General features: G+C 45.1%; 2 protein-coding genes across 2 annotated transcripts in view; one reads left to right on the top strand and one right to left on the bottom strand.

The window, feature by feature from the left end:
• The first annotated feature begins 7,229 nt into the window (after positions 1–7,229).
• The window catches only part of LOC144143027 (uncharacterized), a 38,580-nt gene continuing 22,404 nt past the window's right edge, over positions 7,230–23,405 (top strand). Inside the window, exons 1-3 of the mRNA XM_077674848.1 lie at positions 7,230–7,421; positions 16,606–16,739; positions 22,868–22,926. Coding sequence (XP_077530974.1) covers positions 7,398–7,421; positions 16,606–16,739; positions 22,868–22,926 — 217 coding nt within the window. The 5' untranslated portion in view covers positions 7,230–7,397. The remainder of the gene's footprint in view (positions 7,422–16,605; positions 16,740–22,867; positions 22,927–23,405) is intronic.
• On the bottom strand, positions 12,078–13,162 carry LOC144141575 (uncharacterized). The gene has a single exon (XM_077673116.1). It carries the CDS (start codon positions 13,041–13,043, stop codon positions 12,174–12,176), a length of 870 nt encoding a protein of 289 aa, XP_077529242.1. The 5' UTR covers positions 13,044–13,162; the 3' UTR covers positions 12,078–12,173.

The raw sequence follows: 23,405 nt of genomic DNA, 5'->3' as shown, positions 1-23,405 counted from the left end.
TGTTGTAAACTGCTGGAACACATCATCTCAAATTACATGATAAACTTTTTAGTCGCGCGAAATGTTCTATCGCCTATCCAACACGGCTTCCGTAAAGGTCTTTCTACAACTACCCAAATAATTTCTTGTGTCCATTCATTCTCCTCGATACTAGATAAATCAGACCAAACCGATGTAACTTTCCTTGACTTCAGCAAGGCATTTGACTCGGTACGCACTCCAAACTCATTCACAAACTTTATTTGATAGGTTTTCCCTCTACAATTGTTAAATGGGTTTCATCGTACGAACACAGTCACGAAATAGGTTCACGAACACAGTTTGTTGACATAAACGGTGTTTATTCTAACCCTCTCTCTGTTAACTCCGGTGTTCCCCAGGGGAGTGTCCTTGGGCCTTTGCTGTTTCTAATTTATAATAATGATATTACAACACGTGCTAAACAAGGTGTAAAAAACCGCTTATTTGCTGATGATTGTCTTTTATTTCGTTCAATTAAGTTCTTAAATGATCTGATAATGCTGCACCAATCTGTCGAAGCCATAACTACGAGGTGTGACCGCGGGGGAATGAATGTAAACCCTAATAAAACTATGGTCATGCGCATCACTAATATGAAACAGCCATTTATTTACCTGTACAGTATAAAAGGAACCCCCATTTTACTAACAGAAAGTTACAAGTATCTTGGCGTAACAATCACCAGCAAACTAAGTAGGTTTTCTCCCATTGAAACGATTTGATTATCCACACGTAGGAAATTAGGCATGCTCAGGCACAAACTCAATAGTTCTCCCTCCAGTACTAAACTGCTAGAACACAATACAATAATCAGGTCTGGTTTGGAATATGCTTGTGAGGTGTGGGATCCGCATACTAAAAAAGATGTTAACAATCTAGAGAAAATCCAAAGGTTAGTCGCCCGTTTTATCTTCAACCGATTTCGCCAGTCTGATTCCCCAACTGAACAAAAGCATGATAACAAAATTCAAACTTTATAATGTCGCAGGAAAACAGCAAGACTAAAATTTCTTTTCTATCTATCCAGCAAAAAGTGTACTAGACCTATCAAACATTCATGCTCTCCGCAGGGGTGCCTACTGCCGTAGGCACTTGGTGTCTTGTAACACGATGGACCCGAGCACATGTGGGTTGGACCCACCCACGCCCCGGCTGTGCGTGGCTGAGCCGTGTCCGGGGAAAAGGGAATCCTGGTGGTTGAGCCAAAGCCGGGGTTGTTTTGGACCTTCACGGCCCCCCGGTAGAGGCAACACGCCAATGTGGCCCCTGCTTCTCGCAGACGGTGGCCCCCGGTCTGACCCGCCCGGGGGGAACCAGCCAGTCCCCTTTTCCTGCCTCCCTCTCAGCTCTCTCCCCTTCCTGTCTTCTTAGCTACCCCTGTCCTGTCATCTCTTCTTTTCCTCATTTCCACACATTCCCAGGCGGCGAGGGTTAACCCTGGGTAAGGAATCAACCTTGAGGACTTAAACAGGGTTATAGCGGCTATGTATGGCTAACGCGCATCTAGCGCGTTCTCAGGTTTGGCTCGGTGGTAGGCGGCCAGCATAGCTGCTGAACTGATTTCACTTGTTATTGCAACAATATCTTCTGCATGCCATGATCGCCCTCCAAAACGGGGGCGCAACGAAGCAGTCAAGCAGTTTTTCACTCCTAAACAATCAGAAAATTTCCTAAAGTTCCACGTCATGCGCTGTGCGAAAGAAGGCATGTCAATGAGACGTCTGTCACCATTCTTGGTAGCCAAAGTTCTAGCGAATGAGCTAGGCGGCGGCTATAAAGTAAGCAAGTAAGTAAGTAAGTAAGTAAGTAAGTAAGTAAGTTGGGAAGCGGTGACCTTCTCTTAGAAGTACAAGACGCAGCTCAGTGTGCCAAGTTGACGAAAATAACCACTGTTGGTGACAATCCTGTGAGCATCAGTCCCTACCGATCCAAGCGCATGCAAGAATGAATGCGCTTACGTGTCACTGGAAGTGACTGACAGTGATGGCCAATTGATATTAGGAAAGTTGAAATCACCAAAGATAATTAGTGAGCACTTTGCGTACAGATTATACACTTATCTAAAGGCACGTTTAAACACGGCAGAAAAAACGTTACCCATATCAGGCGGGCGATAAACGGCACCTACTACGTCAGTAGTTTTACATTTTAGCAAAACCTACACGCATTAAAGTTATATTTAAAGGAACAAAGCTGAATTGTTCTTTTATTGCTATAAGTACACCATCTTTGCGACGTTTTCTGTCGCAGCGAAAAATGTCAACTTTTTCACTAGTGACAAAAATATTGCCGTCAGAAACAGTTAAACCAAAACAGTTAAACCAACAGTTAAAGTCAGCTCTGTTAAACCAATTATTGACGAAGAACATGAGTCAGCAAGCAATGATAGCGGAACATGTTCGGAAAATACGCTTCTGATCTTAGTGTAGAGGAAAGAAAGATTTAACTGAAGCAGTCTGCTTCGCCACTGCTGATTGATTGATTGATTGTGGGGTTTAACGCGCCGACGCAACGCAGGCGATGAGGCGCGCCGTAGTGGAGGGCTCCGGATTAATTTTGACCACCTGGGGATCTTTATCGTGCGCCGAAATCTCGTACACACGGGCGTTTTTGCTTTTCGCCTCCATCAGAAAAGCGGCCGCCGCGGCCGGGAATCGAACCCGCGACCTTGTGCTCAGCAGCGCAACGCCTTAGCCACTGAGCCACCGTGGCGGGTTGCTTCGCCACTGCGAAGCAGGGCGTGTTTGGACGACCGAAACAAGCAGAGCTGATGTGTTATGGGACAACTTCTGGCACGGGCGAAGCACTCGCCTCTGGAGCGACAGGTTGATATACACCTGTTGCACGAATTGCCGCTGCACCCCATACATAAATATTGTCATTCACCGTCAGCTTGTTGAACACGAGGAGCGCGCAGTCTCCTTTTTTGATCGCTCTCGAAAACTGATGTATCTTGCGACGTTTTTCTCGCATAGCCTCAGAAAAACAACGTGAAAGACTGAACGTTGTATATTTAAGCTTTACCCCGTTACTTAGAATAATTTCGACTTCTTTTTCTTTGTAAAACTTAGCGATAATGGGACGCGTTTTATCAGCTAAGAACCGGCCAAGTCTGTGAGCCCAGTCAATTAAAGCCGCTGTCACAGCAAGCTTGTTTGAGAAAAACTCACGAACAGGTGTTTCCCACGATTCCCATCATTCCGATTGTTCACTGTCCGTGGTGCCGGAAAACAGGACATTGAACCTTCGCGAACGGTTTTCTAAATCATCAATCTTTTCCTGCATACACGCTAAACTTGCACCATGACCAACGACAGTTTTAGTTGAAACAGCCACAACGGCCTTAGCTTACAGTTCTTTGACACGTTTAGTCAATGCTTCTAAGTCATTCTTTATATCGATATGAATTAGCACCACTTTGTTGACCGCTTCGAAAAGGCTCGCATTGCTGGCTTCAAGGCGTACGGCAGTACTGAAAACCAAGTCCAGTTTGGTCCTGGTTCGCTTCCACCTCACCGCCAAGTAGCAGTAGGCGCCAAACATACAAGGCAGATGAACGGATACGCTTCAAACAATCAAGGGGCCAGGACACCGCAACAAGGCAGACATTATTGTCTCGGTAACAGGACGTTTTTAAGTAAATGACCTGTACAAGCATGAAGGGTGAGCGTGGCATGCCGAGTGCGGTGGCGCGGCCCCAAGCAGCGTTGAAGTGCCCGTCGTTATATTCGGTCCAGTCATGTGACGCAGTCCCGTGTTGCCAGGTGAATTGGGTAGTCACCGCCAGTATTGGCAACAATCCTTGCAGTTGGCTCGAAGATGCGCCGTATTCCACCGGTTCTCGTGAGATGCCGGTAGGATAAGCGCTCCATCGACGTTTAGTCCATCCCGGCATAAGGAGACCCAAGATGGCCAGCGACAGCGCCTGTACCAACGTGAAGGGTGAGCGTGGCATGCCGATTGCCGTGGCGCGGCCCCAAATTAATGCAAAATATCACAAATTAATACAAAACATTTTGTGCCGTTTGCAGTGAAGAAAATGTTTATGCATCCCCTGGCGTATCCTCAGATATGACATCACATTGAATGCGGATTGTTGATTCAGCTGGAAAGAACGTATATGTAGTCTGCTGGAAAACATGTTTGATTGTACTGTCTGCAGTTCGTCAGCACGCACTTGTGATAACCCGCTCACAGTTGTACAAATTCCTTCATTTTAGTCTTTGTTTTTTGAAACTGCCATTCTTAAGCCCGTCTGGAGCTCTGATTTTAAGCATGAACCTGAGGTTGTAAGAGTGTTAAGAAACTTCAATGTACCACGCCACACTGAAGCGTAGCGTGCTGTAAAAGAGTTAGAGTTGCCTCAATTTCGTCGAATAAAAGGCCGTTATAACGAAAGTGTTGCTATAGTAGTTTTTCACCCTTAGCCGAATTCCCTAAGGAGTAACAACGGGCTCCGTTGCAAGGAGCACATTCGGTAACTGCTTCTTGAAGACACAATTGGGCCTCGAAAAACGCTATCTTGACTGCAGCCATTTATTTGTTGGCAAAATAGAATGACCTTCAGACATATTTGCAGCACCGATGAATCCCAGAGATAGTGCAGTGAAGTAAATATGTCCAGATAAATCACCCAGTCATCCAGTTCCGAAGAAATCGATGACTAGAGAATCTGAATGGAACCACAGTGCTAATGGCTGTGTAATATATACTAAATTACCACCATTAGACAGCCAGCAAGATTCTTTGCAACTAACCCTTAAAGCCAGGTTGCAAATGCCGTTTAATATTACTCGCCATGGCATATGATGCCTGTCGCGACCAGACACCCAGAATGTGCTGAGGGGCTCGTTATACAACCGCCGTTTCCCGTTTCTTCTTCGTGTACAGACGCCGACTTTTGCAGCCCGGCGATGTACCGTGGTTGGCGGCAAGCTGTGCAAGGGTTTGTCGCGTCACATTAAAACTTACCGTGTTGAGATGGTCTGCGTGGTTTTCTCCCGCGAGTCGTCCATTACCTTGAGCGGCACATGCGCGGCTGCGTCACGTTCATTTTTCCCTTCGCATGTTTCTGTTGTTCGCATTGGATAGGCCGACGTTTTCACCGGTGATCTGTCGACACAGCGCCACAGAAAAACAGAACAAAAGAGCTCGTTCGGAAAGGGGTGACGTCAAGCTCATACAGATGAGGTTTGCTGCGGTGTCGAAGCGTACGGGCTGCTGGCGGGCCGCTGGCGGCCTAGTTGTTCGGGGTAATGTGAGGCCGACGTGGCGAGCAGGATGTCCACGTCTAGGGAAGTTTGGGGACGGCACACGGCTTCTGCTTGCAGATGGTTTTCGACAAACGCCGAGCAGCGGGCTTTGAACAGAGAACTCTTGTCGTATAACCTCCACCTGAAAAACACGAAAAAACGGTATTTTAGGCGTAATAAACCTATAGCACCGACCTCCAAATATGCACCTAAAGGGCCACTGAGTGATTCTTTAAAATGTTTCCATTCCCGCAGTTCCTCCTTTTATGACAAATCGCTTGATACGGTCGCAAGAAAAAAAACGGGCACTCTGCCTAAATTTTAAGACTCTAGTTATAACTTTTAGCATTGAGCAGGAGATCACAAAGGCAGACAGATGAATGTTGGTGGACACACGGCGGACAATATTTAACAGGACGGTAGATGACCGGCGTCAGAGGAGGACATAAAAATAAACGAAGGGATGTACCGGTTCGTCTACGCGGAAGGCAGCTCATTATTCAACACTCAATTAAAGGTCCAATGAACGGAGTTCTGAAAGTCCGCGAACGGCTCGCGCGGGCGGCCAACAACAAAATGGTCTCACGTTCCGCTGAGACGTGAAGATTGCTACACTAGCGACGCACCTTGTAGTTCGGGTACGTCTCGAACACCATCATGCGAGACCAAGAAAGCCAAGACCCGGCAATAAAACCTCATGAACCTCAATAGAACCTCATGAGCCTCATGAGTCGGCGCCCCAGCGCCACGATGTCGGCGCCAAACTACCCCTCTAGCGTTGGCGGTCGGTTGCACCGGTCTTGCCTCCAGTTGCCCCCGTGCACCGTGCGTGCCACGGGGTAATGTCCACGTCACCATTCTCTATTCCGTCGCTTGGCTTCTGGCCGTCCAAGTTCGCGCTTCGTAGCCGCGCATCTTCCTTTATAATTCTTTATGGCTCACTTTGGCTGCCAATGTCTTGCGTGGCCATTCATCAAAATAACTACGAATAAAAGTTTACAAAACGTTTCCGGTACTCGTGGACTACGTTTCTTCAGATATCACATAATACCATTCGCTGGTTCCCAAAGTGAAAATGAGCAAACGGAGGTTCAGTATGCGAAAAGTATTCATGCTTAAATAATTATATTTGTGTTGTTTACGTGCAGAGTAATCGAGACAAAAAAACAAAAGACTGGACTTCTTGCTGTCTAAGGAGTCCCATTCAATACTAATCTTAATTCGGCATCTGAGATCTTGTTAGTCTCATTTTATCAGATACTAATTAACTGTGCCACCATGTGGTTTCTGGCAACGAACGTAAGGGATTTCCATCTTCGCGAACAGACAACAATATTTCTTCAGAACGTTGGTGTTGGGAAATAATTGCGTGAGTGCAGGCTGACCAGTAGCATTGTTTTTTCTTTTCCTCTGAGAACTCTGAGGCGTCCTAAATATTGTTGCTTCTATTATAACGTGCTTACTTCTGCATGGCAAACGCAATCCTTAAAGTTGAGCACTGGGCACTTTTAGGTCTGAACCAAAACCAATCGATCAATGTTCATTGTGAATTGACTTTTGCAATGTTGTTGTCTGACTAACAAAAGCCTATTGTAAGGCGCCGACCGGGAATTCAAAATAACACCAACAGCTTCCAATCTTGCTTTAAAAACATATTTCTGTTCCCATCGGCGACAGCAAAATCGGTCGCAACATTGCCAACGGGCAGCTGTCACGTTTATTTTTATAGTAGCTATTTCCTAAAGGTCAGGGCGCATTTTATGTCATCATCTTGGGGGGTATATAAAAACAGGATTCGTGGCGCCTTTGAGAAGAAGAATGGCGTTAAGAATCCTTCAATATGCTCTCACCGCTTCCTGCGTCCTTCTGCCTTTAGGCGTGCATGCGAAAAGATACAATATCACTCAAGTACGTAAGCTTGCCACTCTTACCCATTCCTTATTTTAAACAATAAGTTGCAGCAAAATCTTTTCAAAGGCAGAATTACTATCTCTGAAAAAGTTTTTAAAGTTGATTGAAGGTATGAATGCTCGTGTTTGTCGAGTACGTTCCTTGGTGCAAATACTGCCATTGACACCTCCGACGACCTAATCAATTTCAACAGCTTTGTAGGATATCTATGCCATGGGTCTTGTATGCCTCGAAGTGGTAAGTGTTGACAGCTTTCGAGCATACCCAGGGAACCACTTTGCGCGATGTATACATGGCAAGTGCCCTGCACGTCTCTCACATCGCAGCATAGCCTCACTCGCTCTTTGGAGTCGTTGGAGCGTGGACACGCGCTTTGGAACTGGTGCAGTATACCATTTTCATGACTTGCGGGGATGTGCATTCAGTAGATATACAGTATATTTCATTTCACCGGGTGAAATTGTGAAATTGTACTAAGTGTTATTACAAACTCTTGTGCTGTTTCCCCTACTGTTTGAAGCTTCGGGTTCCATCCCTACCCTATATTTGGCCTCTGTTTTTTCAAATACATTCTTATTCTACTTGTCCACATCAAGTGATCAACGCTTTTAACTTTGAGAAGTCCCTCAACCTCCTACACAATATTTAGATCCTCACTAAAATTGAATTTGATTTGATTACGTTTAGTTGAAGCCTACACGTCTTGTTCAGCTTGATGACAACTCTTGTGACCTCTAAATCGTTCTTTTCAATTTTTGCACATTGCCTTTCAAAATCTGCAAAAATATGCTGAACTTCTTCCTTTGCTCAAGACTTTTAGTATAGCTACACCTGCCATTCAACAGTTGAACGCCATCGTGATTTTGACCTTGGTTAATGCAAACACATTATTTATTTCAAGAGGACTGTGATTTGGGCGAGTTGGTGAAACTTCATGATTGACAATGCAGCACGCGAAAACACGGCACAAAAAAGAACGAGAGTTAGACAGGACAGCGCTGCACTCACAACTGATTTATTTCGAAGAAAACATTGGTCATATATACAGATCAGTCTCCCATGTGGCGGTAACCTATTGCACCCGATAACCACAAACAAAAAAACGCAATCATTAATCGGTTTGCACATGTGTAGTCTTTGGTTTACTTGGTCATGCAAAGGCGTCACTCAGATACGCGTATTCCCGGTCATGCAGCACTATTGAGGGCATACTTATACAACGGTCAGCAGCTCGTCTGATTTGAAAGGCCTCGATAATTTCCCGTGTTGTTTTATCTTTGTGTCTCGACAACACAGTGGTTTCATTAAAAAGCGGCTCACAATCTTGTTTGCAGCAGTGTTTTGCCAGGTGGCTGTGTGGATTCGTTTTAAATGAACGCTGGTGCTCGGACAACCTGGTGTTCAGACACCTCCCGGTTTGTCCCACATATATATGTCCACACCGAAGTGGTAACATATACACGACACCCATTGCACATTTCACAGATGGGTCTGAATGATTTATCGGGCACACTTTTTTTTGTATTCCGGGGAGCTAATCTTCGGTCAACCCTACTGCACAATTTTCCTAATTTATTTGGTGCCGAGAATACCACGTCGACAGCGTATCTTATTGCAACGTTTTTTAAGTTATGAGAGAGCCGGTGCTTATACGGTATCACAACGGGGTATCTTTTTCTTTGCCTTGGTGGCTGCGTCACAGAACCTGCCGTATCTTTTCCTTTTATCCATTTGACTAACTTCTGCACGACCATGAGGAGAACATTGTCAGGGTAGCCAGCCGTCTGCATTCTACTTATCTGGTTCGGGAAGCTGTCATTCAGCTGATGGTCACATGACCTTGAGAGGGCTGAGCGTAATGAAGAGAATGCGATCCCATTTTTTATTACCTTCGAATGACCCGATTTGAAGTTTAGCACTGGTTTTTGAGATCTGGGACGGTAACACCAGCATACATGACCTGTATTGAAAGTTAATTCTAAATCCAAAAACTGCAGTTTGTTCAGTTTTGGCAGCTCAAATGTGAACTGCAATCCGAGACCACACTCATTGAACACATTTAAAAGGCCCTCTACATTCAAATCTCTATTTTCAACGATTATTAGAAAATCATCTACATAACGAAAAATTTTCTTTGCCAAGCCGCACACGTTTCTTTCGATACTTCTATCAACCCTACCTAGGAATATATTACTAAGCATAGGCGCCACCTTTGAGCCAATACACACCCCTCGTTTTTGAACGAAGAATTCATTTTTCCACTCAATAAATGTTGATTTCAGATAGAATTCTAGGATCTCCATAAAACTGTTGACTGACACGCCGCACTTTTGAATGAAACCTACTTCATCGTTTTCTTCAGTGATATACAATTTAACTGATTTCACGTGGGTTACCGCCACGTGGGAGACTGATCTGTATATATGACCAATGTTTTCTTCGAAATAAATCAGTTGTGAGTGCAGCGGTGTCCTGTCTAACTCTCGTTCTTTTTTGTGCGGTGTTTTCGCGCGCTGGATTGTCAATCATGAACATTATTTATATCTTGAACGCTCTGGTAGTTTATCTGAGCTGCCTTCGCTCCACATATTTCTAGCGTTAAACGCTGCAGGTTGAACTTCCAGTGGCGACCTGTTAAGACACGAAGATTTTTAGCGCCTTCCGCTGTGTTGCTGACCTGACCACCGTCGTGGACAGGTGCTCTACACCTTCTAGAGGCTAAGGGCCATGCTATAGGTTTTTGGTACTTTCGCGAGGTATTAGGCCAATAATGCACTATGGCGGCCAGATACTCTGCTGCTGAGGAAGTGGGCTTGTCTCTCAGTGGGCAATTTGAGTATGGTAGCACGTATGTTGTGTACCTTTTCTGGTATCCGGGATGTTTTCTGGTGGACATGTAGCACTCCAAAACCTGGCGGTGTGGCTATCGCTCGTCCCGTCACTTTCGCTTAGTCGTACAAAAAAGTCACCTTCTAGGTTGTAGCACTAACCTACAGACAAGATGGTGTTTAGAAGACCAAAATTAGTTATACCCTACATACCGCATTTGGCCGTGGTCTTTGTACTTAACACGTCTATAATATTGAGGTACGGCCTACGATAAACATAGTTCTTCACAGCGCGTTACATCTCATACTGTGCCTGAAATAAAAGGCCAAATCCGAGTAGAATTTATTGTAGCTAAGAGCAGAACGGCCTCTAAAACGTAGAAAACAACCGATTGAAGAAGACCTCCTTAACCTAAGCAATTTCGGCCAAGAATGTGACGGGACACACATGTCCCATGAAGCTGATTTTTTACTTAGCAACATGGGCAAATAAACGTCCAACATGACTTCTAACGGGTCACCGGAACGTGCCTATTCGCCAAAAAAGCCACAAACATGAATAAATCGCAACCTATACTCGCGCAGGAATATGCCGGCCGTGGCTTTCTTTTCAGCGGTGATATGAGTTAGGCATAAATTAACATAGTGTAACAGATACAAGCGGGATACAGTCGAACGGAGGTAGGTAGGGGAGAGTCGGGAGGAATGGGACACTTTGCACAAATGCATTTTTAGTTTTTTTTTATTTTGAACGCAAAAAGATGGTTGATGGATTATAGTACAAGTCGAAACAAGCTGCGCAAATTCTGAGAAACACGGGTTACTGCCACTTCTAGCGCAACTGCAAAAAAATAGTTTCTAACAGCTAAAATCTGTCCCATTCCACCCATCCCTTAGGGTGGAGTGGGACAGCCTTTGGGAGGAATGGGACGCCAGTAAAGTATCGGTCCCAACGTCTTCAGCGGACATTAAAAGCCGATAGTTCCACATCAAACTTGAAGCAAGCTTGCAGGCGCTTCGTTCCCCCAATAGTTTTTGGCGCTGGCAGCTTCATCACAATATCCGTCATTGGCACAGTCCCTATATCTTTCTGCGGAGGAAAGTAAAACTTTGAGCTCTCGTCTTTCTTTCGAAGGAACTGGACACTGACGTCAATATTGTCACTACTTTCGACTCTACTCGTGTAATAAACGTCAGATTTTTTCTTACGAAATCTGACAAGGACAAAATCGCCTTTTGTCACTTGAAAAGTTTCGTTTGGGCAATCGGCCTCAGAAATGTCCCGCCTCTCATTATCGGAACCCGACATGTCGCTGTGTGAATCATCAAATGCAACGGCAACAGTGTCGTCTTCACTTGAAGAACTGAACTCCTTCTGAAGTCGCCATTTCTTTTTTGGGCGGGTAGTGGCGACAGTCTTAGCTGTGATAAGCGCTCTTTTTTTCAGACTCAGTCGTGCCAGCCTCTCTGCAGCTTCTTGTTCAATCGCATGCTTCTCGGGTTTATCCGTAAGGACTTTTGTCCTACCTTTCTTCCTTCCTTTTTGCCCTGTCTTACGCGGTGCAGCCTTAGGGTAGGGCCTTAGGTCGCTTGGACCAATCCGGCTGGGAGAAGCAGTTGACGTCGAGGCTGCGTTGGCGTCAGTAGGTGGGAAGACATCTGTAGAGACGTTGCGAGCTCCATGGCCGTTTGTCTCAAAGTTCAAATCACTTTCCAGTCGGCTTGCCCTGTCCGTTTTCTCGGTGATGGTGGCCGTCTGTCGTGACACCTCTCCGCTTACAGACGTTACGGGTCTGTCAGTGACTGATGACATCATGTAGTCATCCGAAGTGAAGGGCTCGCTATTGAAAGGCCAAATTCCAGTTTTCTGAAAGCCCGAGATTATGTTCTTTTGTGTCACCGTTAATAAGTAGGCGGATCCAACTAGTTGTGCAACATTGTGGATGGAGATGGTCTTCCCGGGGTTATTTATGAGCCAATCATTGCAAGCAGCGTTGTACCTAGATTTAAATGGTCCGTACACGGACACATCAAGTGGCTGCAGGCGGTGGCTACAGTGTGGGGGAAAGGTCAGCAGGATGACTCCGCTCTCTTTGGCCTTGTTGATGGTGTTGGTGCTCACATGGCTTTCATGATTGTCGAGAATTAAGAGAATTGGTTCCTACTTCGAGCACTTCGTATGTCTCACAGTGTGCTCTAATGCCAACAAAAACAGTTCGCTGGACATCCATCCCGACTTGCTTGCCAAACCGACGCTTCCTGCCGGGGCGCCTTTCAGAAAAAAATCTTTAAACCTCACGCGTGGAAAAATGAACACTGGTGGCAGGGCGTTCCCGATGGCATTAACAGTGCACAAAACAGTCACCAGTTCGCCGCGTTCTGCGGATGTAACCTGACCGATTTGCGTTTCTCCACGTGCTGCTACTACCTTTGGTGGGTTGTGTGCAGTTGTGAAGCCCGTTTCATCACAATTGCAGATGCGGTCCGGAGTTAGCTTGTATCGGTCGTAGACACTTTTCAGGTTTGAAAGGAAAGCATCGACGTTGTTCTTATTGAAGCTTGTTGCCCAACCCAGACTGGTCGCTTCTGGCGATCGAAGCGATAGCTCGGGATGGCGGTCCATAAAGCCCATAAACCAGTCTCTTCCAGCTACCTTGTTCTGTTCCCATGACGCCGGGCACTTCCGGTTTAAGGCTGTTGCAAACTCGTACGGCAGTGAACGAACTTGCATTCTCGTAAGCCCATAATGCATTTTGCTTGCTTTCAGCAAATATTCTTTCAAGAGTACTTCATCTTCTGTTGTGAAGACCATTCCGCAGACCAAATTGGACTTGAACATGATGCCACCTGTGTCACCGCATTCTCTGTACTTCTTCACTGCTCGGCCAAGCGATGATTTTGATATTTCAAAAGCTTCTGCTACGTCTCTTATACTTTTCTTTTCATCGCACACCAATCTCACAGCATCCAGGATCAAATTGTTCGATGTTTCAGCTCTGTCGGGATGCTTCCTCTTGTAAACCCGCGGCATCTTCCTGAAAATGGAAATGGATCAAAAATTGGTAAATGTAAATATTCACGCACACCAAGCGCGCTTAACTTCCTTGAATGCACGTAACAGCACTCCTATTGCTGCCTACTATTCACGTGCTTATTCCGGGCTTCTCGCAAATGTGTACCGTAATCACACCTTTTTAGTGGAGAAACATTGCATTTTATGATGCCCCGTTGGTTTAGCGCGTCTTAACGTCAACTGTCGCAGAAACATCCTGTCTGTTTTTTAACATCACGGCACGAAGCATTTCTACACTTTAAATAACGAATAAAAAAATAACTGCTTTCGGAACTAAAGCGGCACAGCATTGAAGCATATCCGCTAGACACAGCACCAGCCGTATGGTGGGGAGGAATGGGACACTGTCCCATTCCACCCGCGACTCAAATGTCCCATTCCTCCCCAGGTGGTTCGCCCAACGAAAAATACATTCAATGGCGAAAATTCTCTTGTTAGGGCTAAACTTGTTATTGCATGAAGTACGACCCTAACGCGTGTTTTCGAAGAAAAATTGGTATCAGCATAGGCAGCGCGGTTTAAAACTGAGAGAGGTGTAAATGAGTAAGCGGATACTTACTTTTGACGCGTGAAAAACGAGAGTTGTAGTCAGAGAAAGCTCCATCCGCTGAAGACGGCCACCATTACAGCACAGAACAGGGAGGATTTTAGAGAAACAAAGGTCTAGCTTTGCCTGTAGTGCCAGAAAAAGCGTAGTGGCGGCGTCGTGAACTACCGAGTGTGCCCGCTTGATGGCGCTGTAAACACGGCTTTGTAAACATGGCGGATGCTTTTTGCACAGGCCGCTTGAGCTCCTTAATAACATGGCTGCCCTCGCACGGCGGCCGCCGGCTCGCTGCTCCACGGCCGGACGCGACTCTCCTCCTCCCGCGCGCGAAAGGAGCGTCGACTCCGGCCGTGGCTGCTTCTGCTGGTTCCTGGCTGGCACGCTGGCCGCGTGTTTACTTGCGCCGCGCTAGTGAAGTGATGTTACGCCAGGTGACCAGATGGCCTCGACTGGCACAGACCACAGTGAGCAGCAAGTGAGAACAAATCGTTTATTGACATCCGCAAGTTTACAGAGGCCAGGACATCATTTCATTTCGATCGCTGCAATTGTACGTCTTTTTGTGACAACATTTTTTTTTTGCCATAACAACTCGTTCACTTGCGCTAAGATTTCGAACGAAGGGCACAAATGAGGTATTGACGGCGACAACGGTTTCCTTTGCACCGTCTTTCTAGCGGAGTGCGTAACACTCACCTTTTGTTGGAAGAATCAAATATTCTGGCCTCGACATCTGTCTTCCGATGCCGAATTTCCCACATTTGTCACTCCACAAGCACTCAATTCCCGTGTTTTGCCAGTCCTCTCAACAACTGATGGACGCAAAAGCACATAACAGCAATAACAGTCACGAAACCAGTGCTCCGCGCACATAGAAACGGTGGGCCGTTTCAGCGGTTTCAATTTGAATTGGCGGCTTTGTGGTTGCGAATTCAGAAACGAGGTGGTGCACCAGTTGGCTGTTCGTAAAAAGTTGCGTACATTTTTGCTCAACGGATGTTTGATGCGGAACTTGTTAATAGTATTTTTAAATAACACATTGTAAGCGAACTGTGTGGACTCTTTGAGTCACGGAATGAATGTTTTGTATTCTATACCAAAATTAACCTTTTGCTTGCGCCGTCTGGTGGGCTTGATGGTCGAAAACAGCGCTGTAGGTTGGTCACGTGGGGCGTCGATTTTTACGCCGCCTATAGGGAAACCACGGAACGTCCAAGCTTGAGAGGCCTGATTACAGCCAGGCTATCGGTATGCTAGCGCCATCTCGTGAGCAGCCGATGAACGTGTTTGAACTAACTCCTGGAGAGATAAACGAGCTGTCCCATTCCTCCAACCGTCCCAAACCTCCCGACTCTACCCAACTAAAAGAAAGATAATGGGAAGATATACCCATAAAATCGCCTAACTTATTGCAGCACCATGCTAATTATATGAAATTACATACAGTCGTCTCAGTTACAACCAATGAAACTAAACAAATATGTTACTCATAGCTGGGATGGCCGGCAGTAACAATTTCTTCGTAGCAGCTGCGTATTTCGCAGTGAGACCATCAAGATTCCGTTTAGTTAACTAGAAGAATGCTAAAAACCCTAAAATCACCCGCCGCGGTGGCTCAGTGGCTAAGGCGTTGCGCTGCTGAGCACGAGGTCGCGGGCTCGATTCCCGGCCACGGCGGCCGCTTTTCTGATGGAGGCGAAAAGCACAAACGCCCGTGTGCACGATATTTCGGCGCACGTTAAAGATCCCCAGGTGGTCAAAATCAATACGTAGCCTTTCACTACGTCGCGCCTCATCGCTTGCGTTGCGCCGGTGCGTTAAACCCTACAATCAATCAATCAAACCCTAAAATCGCGAACCGGTACGTACTCAGTAAACTAAAGTGAGATGCGATTGAAAGAACAGCAATAGAGTTTCACGTAGTCGCAATGCGGCCCAAACTTCAAATATTATAAACAACGATTATTTCCGACGCGATGTATGGCCTGCCTCCGATTACCCTTAGACAATGCACTTACATCGGCGTATTGCTTTTCTTAAATTGGGCACACCTGTAGGGTGCTTTACGTCGTATTTTTCAACATTCGCACAACTGTCTTTATACTCGTATTTTCGTACCACAGCGGTCGCTTCAACTTTTCCTGAAGCAAAGCCGGGCAGTGACATCTTCAGTTTGCAGGAACTTTTGATATAGCAGCCTGTAATGTAGTACGGCTGTCTTAGCCGTAAAATATTGTAGATGTGACTGCAACGAGCGCGTTGTGTTTTTTCAAATGTTTAAAATCCCAATCACTTTTACTGCTAATCTGTACATTCAGAAGTACCACCAAACAGGTAAGAATTTGCAGGACTTTCTGGAGCTTTTCTTGGCTAAAAACAGGTAAATTTGCTTTAAAACGGATTTTGCTACTGCGTAACACCAACAAACGTTCTTAAGAGTCAATAAGGTAATTTTTGACTCCCAGATAACGAGTAGCGTAATTATATTACCTTGCTTATTTTAGCGGATATTCCCTCTTTTATGTGTGCTGGAAATATTTTTAAAGATTATAAATTTTGTCCCTGATATCTGCATAGAAATTGAGATACAGGCCTCCTCATTCTAGGAAATGTATAGGCTAGTTAATTTTGTTTATTTTTCGCCAGTACTTTTAAAGGGTGCACAATTAAAGTACACAGGTACGCGAGAAGCGCCGAATGTTACTGCGTGCAAGAACTATGAGCATAATTTTCTGGTTCCCTTCCGTATCTCTTTTTTTTTGCGTAAAAAGTTTGCTCGTGACAGGGAAAGAAGCGCAAAGATACTGCCTCTCGGTTACCGCATTTGAAAGACTTATGCAGCTGAACGAGTGGGAGCCTTCCTCGTAGTTGACAAACAGCACTTGTGAACAAAATTTTGTTTGTATAGCGTTGTTGATAATATATTCTAAGATTACTTGGTGAGTTTTTTCAAAATGTGCTCTCTATTTTCAGTTTGTTACAATTCCTGCAAACTTTACCGTGTTGCTGTCCACTGAGAGACCTCGTCCTAAGCCATGTCTCTCTTACGAAACTTACAATCCAACGCCCACGGGGTTTAATATCGATCGAAAACACGGAAACGGCACGTAAGTGACACAAACTATTTCTCATGACAAACAAGTTTTTTTTTCCACAGCGGGACAATTGTATTTTGTTTTAGACGTATTTTGTTTTGATCGCTTGAAAAGTGTTTTAGGCGTATTACAACGTTGTTTCAGAAAGAAAAAAAGAAATCGAGAACACCTAAGCCCTGCTTATGATCCAATGCAATGCGAAGTCACTAGCGTGCTATTGTAGAACGAATATGGCTGTTGTGGAATGAATATAAGTAGACGATTAAGAGCCTATAACCGTGTACACCGCTCCTACAAAATTTCTAGAGCAAGTATGTCGCGGAATCCCATGCATTTGTCCTATGCAGGGTAAATACGTCAGGGCCACAGTGGCACGTCCTCTCACGGTATGACGATTATAATCACCCTCATCATCATCATTATCAACATGATAAATTATTGTTTCCTAAAAGGCCCTTAGCTAGTTTAGCATAACAGGGAGGTAAACAATACATAGTTTTAGCTGACAGTTTTTTTGCTTCCGCTCACCTCCTGACGACACACTCAGCACAACCGCAGCGTCAGGAGCAGAATAGCTTTCAGCTAAGCAATAACTGTATATCACGGGAATGGTAATGATTCGCGTCACCGTTCGCGCCCTGTGTGTGTGCAAACCAAAACCCCATCCAAAAGGAAATATAAGAATTGATATTTTGGTGACTCAGACAAAAAATACAGCATGCATTGCAATATTTCACCTTTTTTGTACAAGTTAGACGCGGTGACGATATAATAGTCTTACATCATATAATAAACGCCGTTAACATTTCGAAGAGCCAACAAAAGGCTGTCGTTCTGTGCGGCGCACTGAAGTAATCTCGCAGTTTGGTTGACGTTTTGCTACTGCTCTAAACCTCGTGTGACGCCTTTACCTTTCGGAAGCGATTTCGTGGTTCAGTCACACATGTGTCAAATGAAGAAACGAAGTTGCTTATTGCGCGTTCACCACGCTGGGAAAAGCCATTGTAGAATTCTGCGCGGGCGCGTAATCTGTCGCGACGGTCCGCTCAGCACTCCCGCCGAGCGTAGCGGGTCCCCGCTCCCGTAACGCCGATTGTGGCAGAGCGCACCACGCATGCGCAAAGGCACTCCCGCTTGCTATGGGAGCGGACCATTCCATCTAAAGCGATCAGAGATAACTTGCTAATACTTCAGACATCGCAAACAATGGCCATGTAAAAACAGCGAAAAAAAGAACTAAAAAGAAAGTACAATTACGCGTACACCACAGAAACAATAAACAGGTTACTGCATGATTAGTTCAGGATGTACGAAGTTGGCAACTAGCGGAGTTTGGAAGGGTTGAGATATGCTACGACTGATTTTTATAGTAGAAGTTATAGTAGTTATAGTAGAAAGTGTAAGTGATAGTTACTGTACAAAGTTGTAGTAGAATTTATGGAATAGGCAACTCAGAAAATTTGAGTCGTGATGCGAAAAGACCCAGTTTAATAGATTAATTTAGGTTGGTAGCGCTGATAACGTTGCCATAATTCGATAACATTAAGCCGGTAGCGCGATATTGAACAGCTTCCAAAGCTCCAACCAGGTACTTTGGTTACGGATTCCAAATTGTAGAGGCATATTCTAATTTGGTACGGATGAAAATTTCCAATGCTATTTTACGGATCGATGGAGGCGACCGGTATAAGGATCTTGTACGGTAGTTAAGGAATTTTAAGGCATCAGCTGTTAGTTTTAGAACATGGTTCGGCTAAAGTGATTTAGTGAACTTAAAGCCAAGGTAGCGGTACCTGTTAACCTCAAATAGAGTAACTGAGCCGAAAAAGTAGAAAAATTTAGTTATAAAGCGTTTTCGAATTACAACCTTAAACTTGCTTTTTTAACATTTAGATTCGTCATCCATCGTTAGCACCATTTTTCTGCGCGGCGAACTGCATGGACGGTGACCACAATATAGACGGGACCAGGGGTACTTCTAATTTCATTGCATTTAACATGAGCCTACTTTCCTGGGAATTATATAACATTCTTAAGGAAAATAATGATGTCACAAATACAATCGGTAAGGTATTTCTACGAACAAAGATAAAACATGTTTGCAACGTTGCTTAGAGAAAGCCTATTTTGCTGACGCATATTGAAATTGACACGTCACTCACGCATCTCCTGGCTCTCTGTTTGATACGGTACCCTTACACTCGTCCCCTCACAGCCGGGTTCTGGCTAGCGGTCAGTATATTACTTCTCTACCGTTGTCATTTCAAGTTATCATGTTCTCATGTAATGTCATTCATTACCGTTGTCATATCACGGAGTAGAAAATTTGCGCCTTGAGTATTTTTAATAGATGACTTCAGTTACGTTCCCTAGCACTATCGTTATGCAACAGCGTGTCTGGCCACGATGAGACCTTCTGCAACATAACGGGGTTTTATAGACCACACCAGTGAATGCACGAGGTGACAGCATGAACCGTGCCATCTAATAATGACAGCACGAGGCCTCTATGTTAAGTGCGAATTACGATGCCATCCGTCCTATAGTGTAGCACAAATATTGGTGCGCAGCCTCGAAGCAACAGGCTCAGGGCGCCTTTTATCCCTCCTACGTGGAACTAGTTCGAGCAACAGAAAATTGCCTCGACCTCCATTCTGCCCCGCTACGCTCATACCGCACGCAGCCCTCAGCTATGGTGTGAGGGCTGCCTGTGATACATCGTATATCGCATCCTCATGCAGCAAGAATGCTACTTCCCTCCCCATCAATATTTGTCATGCAGACTTGCTACATATATTAGTCAGGCGTACACATTGTACCTCGACAGTGATAACTTTCTCCATAACATGCGGTGGCTATCCGGACAATGAACACAGATAATGACGCTGTGTACGGGTCCCCCTGGTTCCCACATTTCTTTCCACCAACCCTTTTACCCTGATATCACCCTACTTGTCTAGCTGGGCCCCCCTTAATCTACAGACCGCCCTGTGGTCCTCGTTGGCTGCCTGCATTGAAACTCTGTGCACCTCCGCCAAGCCTGCCACCGTCGAACAACCGTGGAACGTCTTCTTTCTCCGAGGACTCATAACTCCGCGGCTCGGAATTCAGGAACTAGGTAAAGTTTGTTCCCTCGCTCAATACACTCTCAGCCACGAGGCGTGATTGGCCATATCCTCCGATGCCACTGCCACAGCATCTGGCTTTTTCGGTGAGAACGCGTTCTCCACCTGTTAAGCAAATGCCGCATTAGGGTTCTTCTGAAACACGTTTGCAATCACCGAAAGGGCTATCACCATTCATACTTGCGAGCGAAAGAAAACAGTGCATATTTCCCCGAACGAAGCATTCCTATGTGTTCATTTATGTTTTCTAACCCTGGGGCCGCGCTGGGCTAAGATATCTTGTGTTCGTTGGCTTGTCGTATCGGCAAGTTTGATCTGCAGTTCTTCTAGTCCCTTTCGTAGACTGTTCTTTTCTCATGAACATAATTCTAGTTCTGAATTTGTGTTTCTAGTAACGAAAGCACAACAAATATATTCGCGGGAACCAATTCCGCGGACAAATTTGCCGACGATCGTCTCTGCACGTCACTCTCTCGGATGTTGCTTCGGCGCTTGTGTATTCCTAAGTACTGTGCGGTATAGAAGCTCGCTCCGGTAATCCTTATTCCTTAAAGAACCCCTGAATGCGTCGCTTGCTTTGTAAGCATATGCGTACAGATGTTTGCATAAAACAAGTATTAATTCAAGTCTGCAGGCCAATGCTTACAAACATCTCTCTGCGTCGGGTCGGTTGAATTGATAAGTAAGGAAAGCTATCCGTGATCCATGTGCTACTTCAAGGCAAAGCACTCCACACAACACGACAGAAACACTTCGCTGACCTCTACAGACAACACATTCCACTCCACCCAGCATTGTTTTTAGCGGATGACCCCATGATTCCTGTACAACGCACCTTTAAGTTTCTTAGTGACATCAAGTTTTTACACCTCATTTCCTATCACGCGTAGTTGTTTTTAAACCCGATTTCATGCCACGCGCCATCAAACCTGGCCCTTTACACCAGCCATCCTCATTATCTTTTACTGTATTCACTTTTTTTTTGTTGAATGATTTTAGCGTTTACGGTTACATCCTTCATACCTAACCACCGTTTTGGCGCTCTTTTGCCCTCGTCGGCCTTGCGCCATTAAACACCAACAATCATCATTATAAGCAAGGAAATAATATGGGGTAATTGCAGTTTCTTCTCAGAATGCACAGTCATTTATGCCCCACGTTGCTTCTGTGATCACAAATTGAACATCCCCCATTACCACACGCATCCTACAAGCAGCACCAATTCTGCCTGCATATTGTCCAATCCTGATATGAATACCGGCCCGTTCGTTTCTTCTGTGTAACAAGCTGGCTAACGAAGTAGCCCGAGATTTCTGCTGCCGGGACGGCTCAGATGCTGCTTCTCCACCACGGGCTGGTACGGGGGAGTGCTCATTTGCCCACCTACTGGGACAATACGCAGTATTATCGCCTCAATCAAACATACATTCGTGGCCCCACTACCCCGATAAAGCACAGCCAGTCTTTTCAGTGGGGAGAACTGCAGGGAAATACCTTTCATCATTCTGCATTGTGTAATCTCCACTCCCCCGCGCGTATTCCCACACATGCACGTGGTTCGTCGTACCTTTCGCTTCCCTTGACCGCGTAGTGACCACTGACCGGCCGGCGCCTCTGTCTATTCAGCTTTGGGTCAATGAAGTTTTTTAGCACTACCATACAAGCTGCAACAAAAGCATTGTCAACGTGTCGGCCCGGCTAACTCCCCCTTGTAGATACTTTTTTATTTATTTATTTATTTATTTTCAATACTGCCAGTCTCGGTCGAGACCATAGCAGGTGGGCATTCATACAGTTTCAGCAGGAACAACAGCGATCGGCCTAACATTGGCCAACAAGCAAAAACAACAATAAACTGTACAATAAAAGGGTACCATACACTTTCATTTCACGTGCAGAAGCGTTGAGTTGTGCAGCATCGTCAACGTTGAGGTTCATATGTGTATATGTATATTCATATACACATTCAAGCTGTCAATATCATCATCAATGGGGCGAGTTTGGGTTTTACGCGTATTTTTGTTTCCTAGTGAGCACAGCAGCCGCCAACCGAGCGAATCGGTAAAGAGGGCAGCTGGCTGGTAATACGGCGGCTGGCTTGCAACGTTGGTTACGGGCATATGTTGTGACGCTGAACAACGTATAAGCTTGGGCGAATTTGGAAATCATACTGAACGTTTACTGCGAAGACTAGACGAAGAAGACAGAAAGAATAGGAGACAATGCACAACTTGCAACTTTATTAGGAAGTAAAACGCTTATATACAATCCCTACTTCTCTAAGTCACCCTACCCTTTCGGCCCAAGACACGTCTGGCAACTGTGTCCGAAATCTCCATCCAATACAATGCATTTCCATACCTTCGCACTGAATCATGGCAAGAAATATATTAGGCAGGCGAGACGTCGTTTCAATGAACGACTCCGTGAGCACGCCTGCAATGTGCGTAATGGCACAACTGGGCAATAGCCGCCCACTGTCGTGACCATGGATGTAATCCGTTTTGTTTCAGAGCAACATTAGCTTTAAACACAGGAGGCAGTGGACTAGAGAAATAATCGAGGTTCAAGATATTGCATGTGCCGGCGATAAGTGTGTTGTAAGTGTACGCCCTCTCTTTCGCTCACTGAGAAAAAGTTGTACTTTTTTTAAGACTTGGCGATGCATTCTACTGACGGTACATTTCGGACACGTGCCCCGGAAGTGTCGTGTGGCGGACAGGGTAAGGTGACTTGGAGAAGTGGTGACTGTATAAAGCATTTTTCTTCCGAATAAAGTTAGTTGCAAATGGTGCATTGTCTCGTGTTATTTTGTCGGCTTCAGGTAGTCTGCGCAGTTTACGTTCGGTATCTTGTGATAGATATCGTAATGTTATTCGAATGCGCTTTTAAATAAACTACACGCTCTAAACAAGCAGTATTGCGTTTTTCTCCAACAAGCCAATTTTACTTCAGGGGAAATTTTAGATGTGCACAGCTTTTTAACGCCTGTGTCCATCTTTTAATTTATTATAGAGTGGAGAGATTCGAGGGAAACTTTGGGTACCTAGACGTAATGATTCTCAAGAGACTCGGTAAGTACGACCGTACAGTGCAATGACTCTGTAAGATATTTCGTTGTATACGTCCGTAAGAGCTTAAAAATTTTATTTATGTTCTTACTCCCACACCCTTGTAAACATTGGTATGGAACCCGACAGCGTAAGTGGACCAGTAATGCGCATAAAAGTCATAACACTTTGTTGAGCAATGCCTTGAAGCAATTTGTGTTTTTGCACGCACGATGCTAATAACAAAGGCCAGACAGATATGCTTTCGGTGGTGTGTTGGTTACATAAGAACTATTCATGTATTTTGTTATTAAAGAAAAGCGTTTAAAGACACTTTTGCTATACTATTACACTTTCTAACCTTCAATTCACGCTGCTTTAGAGCAAGCATTTTGTAAGGAAAAATTTGATCTCCTAACACCTTCATTGTTCGTCAAAATACATTTAGCGTCGGAAGTGGCATGTCATCTGTTTCATTCTTTCGGAGCTAAACTGTGAAAGTA

This window comes from Haemaphysalis longicornis, unplaced genomic scaffold (assembly GCF_048455015.1).
Source record: "Haemaphysalis longicornis isolate Haplotype H1 unplaced genomic scaffold, Haemaphysalis longicornis Haplotype H1 scaffold_6, whole genome shotgun sequence".
In the NCBI taxonomy this organism is placed as follows: Eukaryota; Metazoa; Arthropoda; class Arachnida; order Ixodida; family Ixodidae; genus Haemaphysalis; species Haemaphysalis longicornis.
This window is presented reverse-complemented; position numbering and strand designations above follow the sequence as displayed.